This window comes from Dromiciops gliroides, chromosome 4 (genome assembly GCF_019393635.1).
Source record: "Dromiciops gliroides isolate mDroGli1 chromosome 4, mDroGli1.pri, whole genome shotgun sequence".
NCBI classification, from domain to species: Eukaryota; Metazoa; Chordata; class Mammalia; order Microbiotheria; family Microbiotheriidae; genus Dromiciops; species Dromiciops gliroides.
Window position 1 is genome coordinate 29054310 of NC_057864.1, and position 14991 is coordinate 29069300.

General features: G+C 46.9%; 1 protein-coding gene across 2 annotated transcripts in view; it reads left to right on the forward strand.

Moving 5' to 3' along the window:
* AGBL4 (AGBL carboxypeptidase 4) overlaps window positions 1-14991 on the forward strand; it is a 795252-nt gene that overhangs the window by 376758 nt on the left and 403503 nt on the right. For both annotated transcript variants that reach the window (XM_043964632.1, XM_043964633.1), the window contains exon 4: window positions 3655-3749. In XM_043964632.1, the coding sequence (XP_043820567.1) occupies window positions 3655-3749 (95 nt within the window). The remainder of the gene's footprint in view (window positions 1-3654; window positions 3750-14991) is intronic.

A 14991-nucleotide genomic window follows, 5' to 3' on the forward strand; every position in this document is an offset into this window, starting at 1 on the left:
GTCATTTTCCTTTTTTGTCATGTTAGTCAATCTGATGGGTGTGCGGTGGTATCTTAGAGTTATTTTAATTTGCATTTCTCTCATCAGTAGTGTTTTAGAGCATTTTTAATTTGACTATTGATAGGTTTTATTTCTTCTTCAGAAAACTACCTGTTCATATCCTTTGACTATCAATTGGAGAATGGCTCTTATTTTTATAAATTTTTTTCAGTTCTCTTTATATTTGAGAAACAAGGCCTTTATTGGAGAAATCTGTTGTAATTCCCCCTCCCCCAGTTTTCTGTTTTCCTTCTAATTTTGGTTGCATTAGTTATATTCACGTGGAAGCTTTTCAATTTCATGTAATCTATCTATTTTGCATCCTGTCTCTTATTTGTTTATAAACCATATAAACCATAACTGACAGGTACATTTTCCCCACGTTCCCCAAATTTACTTATGCTATCACTCTTTATATCTAAATCATTAATCCATATTGACCTTATCTTGGTATATGGTGTAAAATGTTGGTCTCTGCCTAGTTTCTGCTGAATTCCTTTCTAGTTTTCCCAGCAAAAGCTTGGATCTTTCTGTTTATCACGCGGTCTTTTATCAGTCATTCCTTGAAGTACTCTATTTAACTAAAATCTGGAATTTTCCCTTAGTAAGTCAGTCATTCACTAAATATTTAAGTGCCTACCATGTGCCAGGCACTGAACTAGGTACTAGGGTTACAACGAAAAACAAGACAGTTCCTGCCCTCAAGGAGCTCACAGTCTAATGGTGGAGACAGCATGCAAACAAGTCTGTACAGACGAACTGTGCATCACACACAGAGGGACAGAAGGCACAAGAATGAAGGGCTTGTGGAAAGGCTTCTTGTGGGAGGGAGGGTTTTAGCTGGGATGAGAAGGAATCATAAACACTCTTGCTGGGTAAGTTATTCTTGGCCATGCGTCCATATCCTTTGCCTCCTGGAATATCATATTCCATGCTCTCCACTCCTTCATGGTGCTGGCTTCTAACTTGTGGGTGGTCCGGACTATGATTCCTCAGTGTTTTAATCCTTTCTGTTTTCTGTCAGCCTGCAGCATTTTTTTTTCTTTGACCTGAAAGCTCTAGATTTTAGCCAAGAGTTTTTTCTTAGGAGTTTTTATTTGGGAGTTTGTTTCAGGAAGCGACTGGCAGATTCTTTCTGTTTTCACTTTGCCCTCTTGTGTTTTTAGGATGAATCTTTCTGAAGAAGAGCCTGTAAGGGGACATTTTGCTCACTAAATCAAGTACATTTTGTAGTCCACAAACAATAGGCACTGTGGGATCTTGTCATTTCTGCCCCTTCAGGCCAATCGTGGAACTGGATAGATGTAGTCAGTTGTAAAATACCATTTTTTTAAACACCCACCTGTTCCCTTCCCATTCCCTCACCAAGGATGTCCTCAGTACACACGCAGCTTGTTCTCATAGGTGATGACTGTGTAGCTGGAGAATAGGTGTAAGAAAGTGTAGTTACTGGTTTCTCAGTTTCCCTCTTGGTAATAACAAGTGAGTCGTCTTTTCCAAGCTTGTGGTGCCCTTCCCCATGTTGTAGAAGCTCGCAGGTTCAAACTGTGCACCCCATCCACTCCCAGCTCAGGCCTTTTCTGTGTGTGCTTAATCCTGTCCACTTCCTCCTTCCCTGCTTCTTGTAGTATAATTTCCATTTCTGCTTCTCCACACTGGGCACCGGGATGCTACGTGGTGATTCCACTGGCCTTAATGGAAGAAAGCAGTTGTTTGAGGAACTCTTACAGATCTTTTCCAGTTTTTTCCTTAGTCTCCTAGGATGAAGGATGAAAATATCCTTTAATTCAGAAAATGTTTATTAAACTGAGTTATTTGGCAGATAAAAATACAAAATTGTCTCCCCCCTCCATACTGTTCTATTATTTACTAGTAAAGATATGGAGGGGTCTTATGTTTATAGATAGACTCATGCCATGTCAGAGCCAGAATGGCCCTTGCATCTTATGGAGGTAAGATAAGGTCTTATGAAGGAAATCCAGGCATTAGAGTCAGGAAAGAATGGAATAAAACATTTCAGAAAGATTCATTAGGGGAAGAGACAGATAAAGTTTTGGGATAAGAGTGAATGGACTGCAGGTCACATGGACAGAAGGAATCCTGGAAACAGATTATAAACCTGGCACTGACGCAGGAGACAGTAATCATAGAGAAATTCAGTTCAATCCAGCAGTCAGTTAATGCCTACTATGTTCAAGGCACTGTGCTAGGCTAAAACACAAATAGTGCCTGCCCTCAAAGAGCTTACAATCTACTAGGGGTGCAGAGGAGGAGTGATGCTATGTAAACAGGTGAGTAAATTCTAAGCAGTTTATGGAGAGAGAGACAGAGATACAGAGACAGATAGAGAGACAGAGAGTGAGAGACAGGGAGAAATACAGAGACAGAGAAAGAGATACAGAGACAGAGAGAGAGATTGTGTTTACTGAAGCTCTCTCTCTCTCTCTCTCTCTCAAGAGTGGAGACTTGGTTGGGAGGCAGCATCCAGTAAAATGTGTGTGTATAAATATATATAAAACCATATGCATACATGCATAAATTTATACATATATATCTGCAAATGTATATACATATATGTATATATGCTCAGATTGTGTGCATATACATGCACATATACAGGTATATACACAAATAAAGGCAGTTATCAAAAATATTTGTGGATATGTAGAGATAGATATATGTATGCATGTATATATCTATCTCTATGTATCCATATGTATTTTTTGATACCTACCTTTCATTATGTTTTCTTTGCAATTCCACGTATTTTATTTTCTGTATTCAAACCCCAGACATGATTCAAAGAAGGCATCAGGAGGCTTTAGCAGACTGCCAAAGAGGGGATGAGGGGGTCCGTGACACAAAAAGGTGAAGAATTCTTGCCCTAGAATACCCCTGGCAGGTCAGCATCCAGGAGGGAGGGGGAGCTCCTTACGCCCCTCCCCACCCCCAGCTGGCCTCTCCTGCTTTCTGACAGTTCATATTGTTAGGAAGTTTTCCTGACTCAGAGTCCACATCTGCCTCTCTGATGTTCCCCAGTCACTTCTTGTACAGTAAGGTCCTAATTAATGCAAATAAAGAATCTCCTAAAGTGGTCCCATGAATTTGAATGTGCACTACTTGAAGTTATAATGATGTAAAATGCAGTAGTGGTTTCAGCCCAGTGGAGATGTGTCCTGTGAATTCCAATACTGAATCCGTTTGGGGGGGGGGTCCTTATTATTGGGTCCTGTGACACGGAGGTCTCTGGGACCAAACAGAACAAGTGTCCACGCCCTCATCCACAGAACAGCCCTTCGGATTCCTGAACACTGTTGTGGTCTTCCCCTAAATATTCTTTTCCTCCTGTCACAAAGCCAGGCAGTGGCTGACACAGGATTCAAACCCTAACAAATGATTACTTATTAGATTAAGTTGTGCCCCACTGAACACTTTGTGTTAGAGCCGTGGTTAGCTTTGGCAAACACCAGAAAACCCGGGGGGCAGCCTGGCCTGTGCCCACGAGCTGGTAAGAACAACAGGAGGGCCAAAGGCACCTGGGGCAAGGCCCCTGCCCCTTCAGCAGAGAAGCCATTCTAATGGAATCCATTGCACCTCTCTCTCTTTCTCTCTCAGAGGGTGATTTTCAACATCGTTAACTTCAGCAAGACCAAGAGCCTCTACAGAGATGGGATGACACCGATGGTGAAGTCCACCAGCCGCCCCAAATGGTGAGTCCCAGGTTGGATCTGTCTCCTCTTTGTCCAGTCCTCAGGGCAGAATAGGCCGTGTTTGGGGAGTCACCCGCTCTCGTCTCTTGGCATGATGTTGGCATTCTCTTCCTTCTCCCTCCTGGTTTGGGGGGACAGGCGCTATAGACTGTCTGAGAGCTTTTGTGTAGAGGACTTGTCTCTCTCCTTCTCTAGCTATTGCTGCTTGTGGAGTTCATTCTCTCCAGGTGTTGTTTGCAGAGCTCACAAGCCCCACAGGTTGGTAAATTCCATGGTCAGTCACCTTCTCATTTCTTCCCCTAAGGAGGAATAAGAGCTCTTAGTGAGAGATGAATGGAAGCTGTCATTGAAGAGAAGGGACCGGGCTGAGAAGTGCACTATCGTCACCCCAAAGTTGGGTGTGCATGTATGCAAGGGCGATTCATCCCCCTGCCGTGGTGGGGGTCAGAGGCCACTGACCTTGGGGAGTATGAGGGAGTGCTGGGAAACAGCTAGGAGGGATGATGTCTGCATGCATCCCAGGTCTTGTGAGGCTGGGCCTGGTGGTCTCCAATAGGGCCCATGGTCTGGGAGCCTTGACATCCTTCTGCGTGGGCTTGGTGGGCTTGTTTCCATTTGTGCGTCTGCTTCAGATGAAAAGGCCTCGGGGATGGAGGGAACTGGGTGAATTGGAGCGCTAGAGTGAATACAGAGCTGGGCATGGGAGGGCATGCGGAGAGCGCAGCCTGGGCGTGAGGGGGCACTTCTGTCAGCTGAGGCTCTTGGAGGAGCCAATCTATCAGAGGCAGAGGGCATTTATATGCTCTGGTTTCTGTTTGGTGTCTTGGCGTTTTCAGCTAATCCTCGCTCGGGCAAGGTATTCCACTTGCTCTTCTGTTCCTTTTCCTCGCTGTTCTGTCCTCCAATGCAGCCTCAATGGGTTCTGGATGAGGAGGGGGGACTAGACAGCCTGAAGATCTCCTCCAACCCCAGGGAAGTTGTGTGATTTGTCCAAGCTCCCACAGGTGACAGGATCACAGCATGACAGATTCAGGCCTGGAAGAGACTTCGAAGCTCCTCTTTTCTAACACACTCATTTTTCAAAAGAATCAGCTGAGACCGAGACAGGTGAAATGACTGATCCAGGGTCACATAACTATTAAGTGTCATCAGGAGGATTTGAACCCCAGTCTTCCCAGTTCTGAGTCCTGCACATTGTCCACTATTCCACAGGGTCAGGACTAAATGGCAGGGTCAGGCCTGTATGAGAAAATAAGTATTAATAATAGATTTCTTGCAGGGGGGGTCCCAGGGACCCTAACCCTAACCCTCTCCTGACTTCAGAGGGTTCAAGTCTTAGGAGGAAGTTTTAATCCTGTTCAGGGGGAGCCCAAGGAATGGAGATAGACTCTTTTGTCTAGTTCAGTGAACTGATGGGATGATAGCACACCTAGATAATGGATTTTGCCTTGAACAACTCAGGGGGTAGTCTTTTTTTTTTTTTTTTTGTGAGGCAATGGGGGTTAAGTGACTTGCCCAGGGTCACACAGCTAGTAAGTGTCAAGTGTCTGAGGCCGAATTTGAACTCAGGTCCTCCTGACTTCAGGGGTGGTACTCTATCCACTGCTCCATCTAGCTGCCCCCTTGGGGGTAGTCTTTCGGATACTTCCCCCATGTCATCTGTAGAGATCGTTTTAATATGGAGCACCTTCAAGTCATACCAACCAATGGAACAGAGGGATGCTAACCAATTCGCTTTGGTCCGAGTTTAGTGACCAGCCTCTATCAAAAGAGGATCATGGCTTCTTGGTGTTCTTGGCCTCCTGGACCGCTGTGGGCTGGTGAGCGCTCTCCTCTTTAGGCGGGTAGGCCACGTGCTTGCTTACAGACAATCTGGTTCTGGGGCTTTCCTCCTGCTTGTGTTTAATGCCATGCGGTCAATATTTTGCTAATATTCAATATTAATAATAAATACTTACTGTTTAAATGGGTGCAATTGCCATATGTATTAGCCCCAATAATTTTAGAAAGCCCAGTCTAGCCCCTAGTAATTTAAAAATCACACCTGAAAACTTGGGGCCTCTATGCCCACATTCTGCTCCTTGCCCAAAGTCCCGAAGTCAGGGCAGCTCCTCAACTTCCTGGATGAGCTTCTGGGGCAGAGGGTCTTTTCTGGCTGTGTGTGTGGCGGGGGGTTCCAGAGACATGAGGCTGGACACTAGAATGTTATTTGACAGATGGAGAAACTGGAGTGGAGAGAGTTGAACTGACTTTCTTAGGTCCACACAGCAAGGACGCGTCAGAGGGAGACCTGAGGCCTGAACCCAGATCTCCGGAGGCCAAGTCCTGTGTTCTTTCCTTTTTCCTGAACTGCCTGCACAGGATTGTTTTACTGAAAACGTTCTGCCAACCTTAAAGCATTAGAACTTTAAAATTTGTTATAGCTGTGTTGTTGTAATTGTGCAGTACTAGAAAAGGCACTCAGGAGCTCTCAGTTGGGGTTGAGGGGTGCTACTCCCTTTTGCTAATTGTGAACCTAGGGGTTCTGAGTGGTCCTGGCCTTCTTCTGCAAGGTAATGTGAATGAACTTTGTGGCAGCTATTAGCCTCCCTCACCTTCCTATGTCCCCACCGCTGCCCCTTCTAGCTGTGTCCTGGTTAGGGGAGGAAGCACAGGGACAATGTTCCTGTCTTGGTTTCTTGGCGATGCTGTTCCTCTTCCCAGTGGTTCTGTGCTTTGGCTATGGCTAGCTCTCGGCTATTCCCAACAGCACACTATCTCTTTATAGGACCCAGGGCATTCATGAAGCATCTGTGTGTGTAGCTCATGATTCTTGCTCTGTAGGAGGAATGGAGAACACGTGTGCATACATACAGGTCTATATTTGTGTGTCTTTGTATACATACATACCTGCACACACAGAGCCCTTGATTCATGGTCCGGATGCTAGTGACCGTTAACAGAATTTATTTGCACATTTTAAAGGAAGAATGTGATTCTTTATGTTTTGAAAAGAACAGGCATCAATTATTAAAATGCTGATACAAAATCTAAGCTATTTTCCTAAGCAATTGCTTTTGTGGATAGAGCCTCACTTCAGGGAAAGTCTAGAAAAGCAGGGCCATGGGAAGAATTGGAACAGACAGCTGTGGGCGTGGACTTCTCTCCTGGTGGATTTGCCAGCCCCTTCAACTCCCTTACAGCTTGCGTCCCAGCTCCTCAGGGAGGTTGCATCTCTCAGCCCCAATTTTCTCATCTGTAAAATGGAGAAGATGATAACCCTTATCGCCTAGGCTTGTGGGGAGGCTCAAGTGAGATAACATTTGTAAAGTTCTTTGTAAACTTTAAAAGACCACAATCATTGCTAATAATTAACATCTGTTAATTATTAACACTTGTTAATTATTAACTCAGTATTCAGCAGTGGGCTCTCCACCTCTGGTGTGATGATGTCAGCTCCAGGGCCCACACTTTTTGGACCTCTCAATGTGACCTGGGGGGGGGCAGCTTAGAGCATGGGATTCAAGCAATGGGCTTTGGGTCATTTCATGGCCACTTCTTCTCTGTGAGAACTTAGTTTACTCAGTTGTGAATCAGGCCTCAGTTTACTTTCTTTCCTTGTCTTTAAAATGAAGGAATTGGGTTCTAGATCTCAATCTACGCTCCTCAGTTCATTCAAAATATCACAGTACTAACCTCCCACTGATGGAGAGGCAGCTGGGGGGGGGGGGCGCCACAGAACACAGAGCGCTGGCCCTGGAGTCAGGAAAACCTGATTGAAAGCCAGCCTCAGACCCATCCTAACTGTGGGACCTTTAGCAGGTCACCTCGCCTCTGTCTGCCTCAGTTTCCTCTCTGTAAAACAAGGATAATGACAGCCTCTGCCTCCTTGAGTTGTTAACATGAGAAAACATGTAGAGCTTTCCAAACTAGAAAACACTATAGAGGGGGCAGCTAGGTGGCCTGGTGGATGGGTGGAGCACCCGCCCTAGAATCAGGAGGACATGAGTTCAAATCCAGCCTCTGCTGGACACTTACTAACGCAGATTGCCTTGCCAAAAAAATGCAAATAAATAAAAATAAAACCCAGTCCTATAGGAATGCTAGTTATTATCATGTATCTCCTTTGACCACAACAATCAGTGGAGTCAGTCAGCAAGCATATATTAAGCACTTGCTGTGTCCCAGGCAAGGCTGAGTGCTTGGAATACAGACAGAAGCCAAAAGAAAGTTCTTGGCCTCCAGGAGCTTCTGATGGGGTGGGGATAAGACCACATACAGGGAAGCTGCAGTGGGGGAGGGCTTGAAGGCAGGGGCCAGAAGAGAGTGGCCTGTGGGGAAAGGGTGAGACTGCTGGCCAGGCCCCTCTTGGGAAGACTCTACACCTTTCTCATCAGATCCAGGCCCCCTCCCCCAGGGGCAGAGGGAGCCAGGGCGTTGACCTTCCAAGATGGCGGACAAGCCAAATGATGCAGGGATTCAAAGCAGAGTTTCCTGAGAGAAACCAAACACCACAGCAATGCCAGAGAAATGAATCTAATGGGAAAGCTTGGATGCCCAGTCTCAGCTGGCTACCCAAATCGCCCCCTCATGTGAGTGTTTGTGTGGTGCTCCCAGTATCCCCTGGCAGTGCATGTGGCTGCCCACCAGCCCTGGCCTCTCTCCTGGAATGGTGGACTGCTGGGGGGCAGGGGGGCTAGCAGACTGGCCTGCAGAGCTTTTACTCCCCCACCCCCCCCACAGCCACCTCTGGATACCATGGTCACATCCAGGGCATGAAATCTTCACACACTGAAACCTCGCACCATGAAGCACACTCCCCACCCTGCCACACGCCTTGATCTCTCCTTCCTTAGACTGGTTCTCGGACAACCATATCACTGGACCTCTGCTGGGTCCATGATCAAAGGTGTCCTGCTTGGCCCGGCCTCGAAGGGTTGTTCTCCGTCCCAGGAGGACGCCCTGAAGGGGGATGTGGGTGGAACTTAGCTCTTAGCCCCAGCCAGGAGAAGCTCTCTCAGCTCAGCTTGTGGCCTCATTCCTTTGAAGCACCAGAAAGTTACCTGTTACATGTAAATCTGAGATCTCAAAATAGCTCCTGAATCTGTTAGCTCCTAACAATAGCCACCGAACCCACCAACGGTGCTCTCTGCCTCATGGTGCCACCTGCCGTCCCTCCCGGGGAGGGGCAGCTCCCCCAGGTGGGCTCTAAAAGTAGGCTCCAGGTAACAGTGCTCCCCTTGAGGAGGGAGGCAAGTTCATGCTGGCGGCAGGTGTGCTCATGACACAAATGGCTTCCAAACTGACTTCAGGTGTGCAACAGGGAGCTCATCCCTCAGCACTGGCCAAGGGAACGGCACTGGCTTTGACTATGAGGAGGGACTTCACCAAGGTGTTCCACAGGAGGATCCTGGAAGGGAAGGTGGGCTGCTCTTACAGGGATGACAGGCAGGTGAGTGGGTGGGCAGAGAGACAGGCAGAGGCAGGCGGCCCACGGGCTGTAGGAACCACGGGAAAGCCACCAGAACCTCAAAGGAAGGAACCTGGGCACAATCCATAGTCAAAAATTCCATGGAGGGGAAGGTGACAGAGGTTGTGACCAAGCGGGCACTGCTCAGACTCCAGGCTCTTTCCAAGGGTCCCTCCACAGGTCTTGAAGGAGGACCCTTTCTCTACCTCAAACCACAGGGAGTTAGAACTTGAGATGTCGAAAGGTACAGCGGTCCCAACTCCCTGTGGAGTGGTGCCACCCTGAGGGGAAGGGAAAGAGGATGAGGAAGGCCCTTGCCTGGAGTGTTGGACATGCGGCAGCTGAGTGTGGAGTCTCAGTGCTGCTGCCCCTGTGGCTCCTGTCATCCATGTGATAATGACAATGACAGTGAGGGTGATAGAAAAGAGGAAAAGGGAAGCGAATGAAGAAAAGTGCAAGAGGAAGAAGTAAATGATGAAAATGAAGGCCATGATGATGGTAATCCATTCATTTACCACTTTGTAGTCCAGGTGTTCTCCCCAAACCAGACCTTTGAGACAGCTGTGTAAGGTTAGGGTTAGGCTAGCTTTGAGGATAGGCTGTGAAAATGTGGTCGTGCATGAGGAAGGAGACACAGAGAGGTAAAATGCGTCACTAGTAAGTGACCCTAATCCTCCAATCTGACAATGCAGACGCAACAGTAGACCCAGACCAGCCCCTGGGCATCCTCATTCTGTCAGAAGCCCCCATAATCACTGGTACTCGAAGTCTTCCTCACTCTGCAGAATAGCATTGACTCAACCCGTAATGGGGCCATCTTCTCCCCACTGTGTTGTGGCTCATTTTCAGTGGTGGTTCCCATAGCCTGAGTCAGCCAGAGGAAGACAGAGACCCCACCCTCAGGGGGAAGCCTCAGCTCCCTGCCACTGGCACCCCACCCATGTCTTTGGGTCTTCCTGTTCCCATCTCTTGCTTCCAGAGTTACGGGGGTCACTGTTGTCATTTGCCTAGACCCTCTCTTCTTCTTCTTCTTCTTCTTCTTCTTCTTCTTCTTCTTCTTCTTCTTCTTCTTCTTCTTCTCCTTCTCCTTCTCCTTCTCCTTCTCCTCCTCCTCCTCCTCCTCCTCCTCCTCCTCCTCCTCCTCCTCCTCCTCCTCCTCCTCCTCCTCCTCCTTCTTCTTCTTCTTCTTCTTCTTCTTCTTCTTCTTCTTCTTCTTCTTCTTCTTCTTCTTCTTCTTCTTCTTCTCCTTCTTCTTCGGCAGGGCAATGAGAGTTAAGTGGCTTTCCCAGGGTCACACAGCTAGTAAGTATTGTATCTGAGGCTGGATTTGAACTCAAGTCCTCCCAAATCCAGGGCCAGTGCTCTATCTACTTCACCACCTAGCTGCCCCCTTAACCCTCTCATTTATCAGTAGATATCTTAAGTGGCCATTCAGAAGATTGCTAGGTCATTCAAAGGGCTATTTCCCTAACGCACCCAGTGGCCTCCACCTCATTTGTTTAGCTTTCTCCATAAACACTCCCTGGAAGTCTTGTCCCCTGTGGGGTTGGGTGCAGTTCTGGATCCCATATTTTATTTTAATTAATTAATTAATTTATTTATTTTGGTGAGGCAGTTGGGGTTAAGTGACTTGACCAGGGTCACATAGCTAAGTAAGTGTTAAGTGTCTGAGGCCGGATTTGAACTCAGGTCCTCCTGAATCCAGGGCCGGTGCTCTATCCACTGCACCACCTAGCTGCCCCTGGATCCCATATTTTATGAAGAAAGCAGATAATGGTTTAGGAGGCAGGGAGCAGATCCAGGCAGAGGACAGCATTCAGGAGAGCCTGGAAGAAAACAGATTGGAGGTAGGTACGCATCGTTCAGGGAAGGAGCTGCCTCTGTTTGAAGGAATGTCAAGGGGAGGAGGTATTGAACACGTTTTTCTTAGTCAGAATGAGGAGGAGGGGATAGAAGTTTCAGGGAGGCAGATGTTGTCCACCTACAGGGAAAACAGAACCAAACCAAACTTCCTAACAATTAGAGCTACCCCAAAATGGAGCGGGTCATGTTGGAAATTGGTCCCATCATTCGAAGCTTTGGGCGAAGACTGGTCAGACACTTACAGAGGGTTTACTGGTGAGTCCTGCTTAGTCTGAGGTCCCCACCAGCCAGAGATGCTGGGATTCCAATGACCATTTTGCTTCTGTCTGTGTGTCCCAGTCACCTGGCATAGATAAGAAGTGCCCCAGAACCCCTTGAGCTGAGCACGACTATCATTGTCATTATCTTCATCTCAGCTGTCGCTGGGGCATTTGTCGGGCACTTGTATTCTCTGAGCTTCACGCCCTCTGCTGAAGCCTTCCAGGTGATGATGGTCTGCTGCCTGTATCCTAGACACAGCCCTGACCCGCTTCCTGGACCCTGGCCAGGCTGCCAACCACAAGGGCAGCGTGCGCCCTGTTTGTCAGCTCTCTATCTTTAACCCCCCTCACACCGTAGGTATGTAGTCCCTCTAAAGCCACCCTCTGCTGGCACTTGAGTGCAATGGGGGCCAGCACCCATCTGCTGGGCCCTCCTCATATGTGCCACAGGCAGGCTTGTCCTCCCTCTTGTCCCTCCGTGGAATTGAACTTCCCCTAGTTGTTTTTGACCTTTGTCAGGCTCCCTGGGACAGCTCAGTCCCCCCCATGCTAGGCCAGGAACATTCCCCAAGCCAGGCATCCTGCCTCTGCCTGAACCCCTCTCCTGAGGGGGGACGCTCTCTCCTGAGTCAGCCCATTCCTCCTTTAGAGAAGCCCTCATTGCTTCGAAGTGATTTCTTTTTTCCTGATCTCAACCCTATATTGGCCATTTTGCAACTTCTGCTCATTGCTCCTTCAGCCGCTGATCAGAGAAGAGGTTCGACAGGCCCATGGGGAGGAAAAGGGCATTTTTAGCAAACACCATCATCGGTGTTGGCCTCAACTCAGGCCGCTCTCCATTTCCCTTCTTAGTCTCAGAGAGTGGAGTAAGGAGACGGAGAGCCTTGTCTGCCTCGGAGGACCCATTGTGGCAGCCTTCCTCACACCAGGGTGACCTAGAAACTGCCTCCTTGGATGGGAAGAGAAGTTGTGGAGGGTTTGGGTTACACCTCAATGGGAAGAGTATTGGCTTTGGGGTCTGGGCATCTGCTACTGGCTTTGCTTGTATTAATAGGGCGGCCTCAGCAATGAGTCCTCTTGTCTTTGAGCGTTAATGCCTTGTCTGTGAAATGGGGATAATAGGTCTGGAAGCAGAGTCAGGACACCTCCGCTCGATGCTTTGTCCCAATCACCAGGCTGTTGTGAGGCTCTATTAGAAGAAGAGCTTGGTGTTCTTTATGTGGTGGCAAGGAATTGGAAGTTGAGGGGGTGCCCATCCATTGGGGAATGGCTGGACAAGTTGTGGTATATGAATACAATGGAATACTATTGTGCTATAAGAAACAATGAGCAGGAGAAGTTCAGAGAAACCTGGAGGGTCTTGCATGAGCTGATGATGAGTGAGATGAGCAGAACCAGAAGAACATTGTACACAGTATCATCAACATTGAGTGTTGATCTACTGTGATGGACTATATTCTTCTCACCAATGCAATGGTACAGAAGAGTTCCAGGGAACTCGTGATGGAAGAGGATCTCCAAATCCAGGGAAAAAAAAGAACTGTGGAGTATTGATGCTGAATGAACCATACTATTTCTTTTGTTTTTGGTGCTGTTGTTTTTTCTATTTTGAGGTTTTTCATCATTGCTCTGATTTTTCTCTTATAACATTACTAATGCAGAAATATGATTAATGTTATTAATGTTATAACATTACTAATGCAGAAATATGATTAATGTTATATATATATATATATATATATATATATATATATATATATATATATATATATATATACCCTATATCAGATTACCTGCTGTCTAGGGGAGGGGAGGGAGGGGAGGGAGGGAGAAAAATCTGAAATAGGAAAGTTTGTATAAACAAAAGTTGAGAACTATCTTTACATGTAACAGGAAAAAATATAAAATACTTTATTAATTAAAAAAAGAAGAAGAGCTTGGAAGGACTGTTGAAATATTTGCAGTGTTATAAACATCAAGTTACTGATATCAAGTACCTTCCCTCAGAGCGTGGTCGTCAGGAAGGGCTGGGTTACTGTGGACGTCCCTCAGTCACCCTGAGCCTCACTTGCCTCAACTGCAAAATTTGGATAGTAATTCTAACCTGGTTGTTGTGACCACACAATCCTGGGCACAAAGGGCTTTTCAGACCCCTCGGGCTCTTCTTTGATGTCTCATTCTGGCATGGAACTGACTGGACTCTCAAAGGTTGAGCCCCCCATGGTGAGCTCTGGCAAGTCCAAGGTGTGATAGACCTTGAGTACAGGCTTAGGGGTGGACTCTGGCTCTGTCTGAGGCCCAGCCTGGCTCTGTGCTAAGGGGTTTCCTGAATTGTTGCAGGGGAGAGTTGGAGGGGACCCCATCAGTCTTAAGTCCAGTCCCTACACCAAAGCTATTCTCATCATAGCACACCTGACAGGTGTTTGTCTAGCTTCTTTGTGGAGGCCTCCGAGGAGGGGACCTGCCCCCTCCTGAATCAACCCCCTTCTACTTTTGGGACAGCTGGCCCTCACTGTTGGGAAGTGATTCATTTTTCTTTCTGGACATCAAACCTACCTCTCCCCGCCACACACACCTCCCCCAGGGTGGCCCCCACCCTTGACCTGTAGCTCTTATCTTGTAATGAGCCAAGTCATGATGTTTTAGATCAGGGGCTGCTCTCATGGGCCTCATCTGAGCTCTACTAAGGCACCTTGAAGCTTGGTCATTTTTATGGGCCTGGGGTACCTTGGAAGTTTTCTGGGGAAACTCAGCAAACCTACAGGAGCATCTACAAGAGGTTCTGTGGGAGTACCAACAACTGGATTTTGTGACTCATTGGACATGGAATATTGAGAGTGAGGGAAGAGTTGAGGGGGACTCTGAGGTTATAAACCAGCCTTAGTGATTGGCACAGGATGGTTTCCTTGACATAAATGGGAAAAGTTTTGGGAGGGGTTGGTTCAGGGAGAAAGATTTTTAAAATTAGATTAAATTAAATTTTATTTATTTTATTTTCAAATGAAACTCTATCTTCTCTCCCTCTTACCCTCACAACCCCACCTCCAACCCCACTGATAAAGCAAGAAAAAAACAAACAAAAAAACTTGTGTTACAGTTGAGTGAAACAAATTCCCACATTGGTCATGTCCAAAAAAATGTGTTTCATTCTGCACTTTGAGTCTATCACCTCTCTAACAGGAGATGGGTGGCATGTTCATCACGAGTCCTCTGGAAATTGTTATTGGTCATTTGTTGACCAGAAGTCCCAAGTCTTTCAAAGGTTTTTTTCTTCATGATATTATTGTTACTATATAAATTGTTCTCCTGGTTCTGCTTACATCACTATGCATCAGTTCATACAAGTCTTCCTAGATTTTTCTGAAACCATCCTCTTCATCATTTCTTACAGTACAATACTATTCCATCACGTTCATATACCACAACCTGTTCAGCCATTCCCCAATGGATGGCCATCCCCTTAGTTTCCAGTTCTTTGCCACCATAAAAAGAGCTGCTTTAACATTTTTGTCTGGGTCCTTTTCATCTTTCTTTGATCTCTTTGGAGTTTGGGTCTGGTACTAATTCTGCTGGGTTGAAAAGTATTCACAGTTTAATAGATCCGGGGGCGTGGTTCTACATGTTTTCCAGACTGGCTGGGACCAGCTTGCAGCTCTACCAACAGGGCATT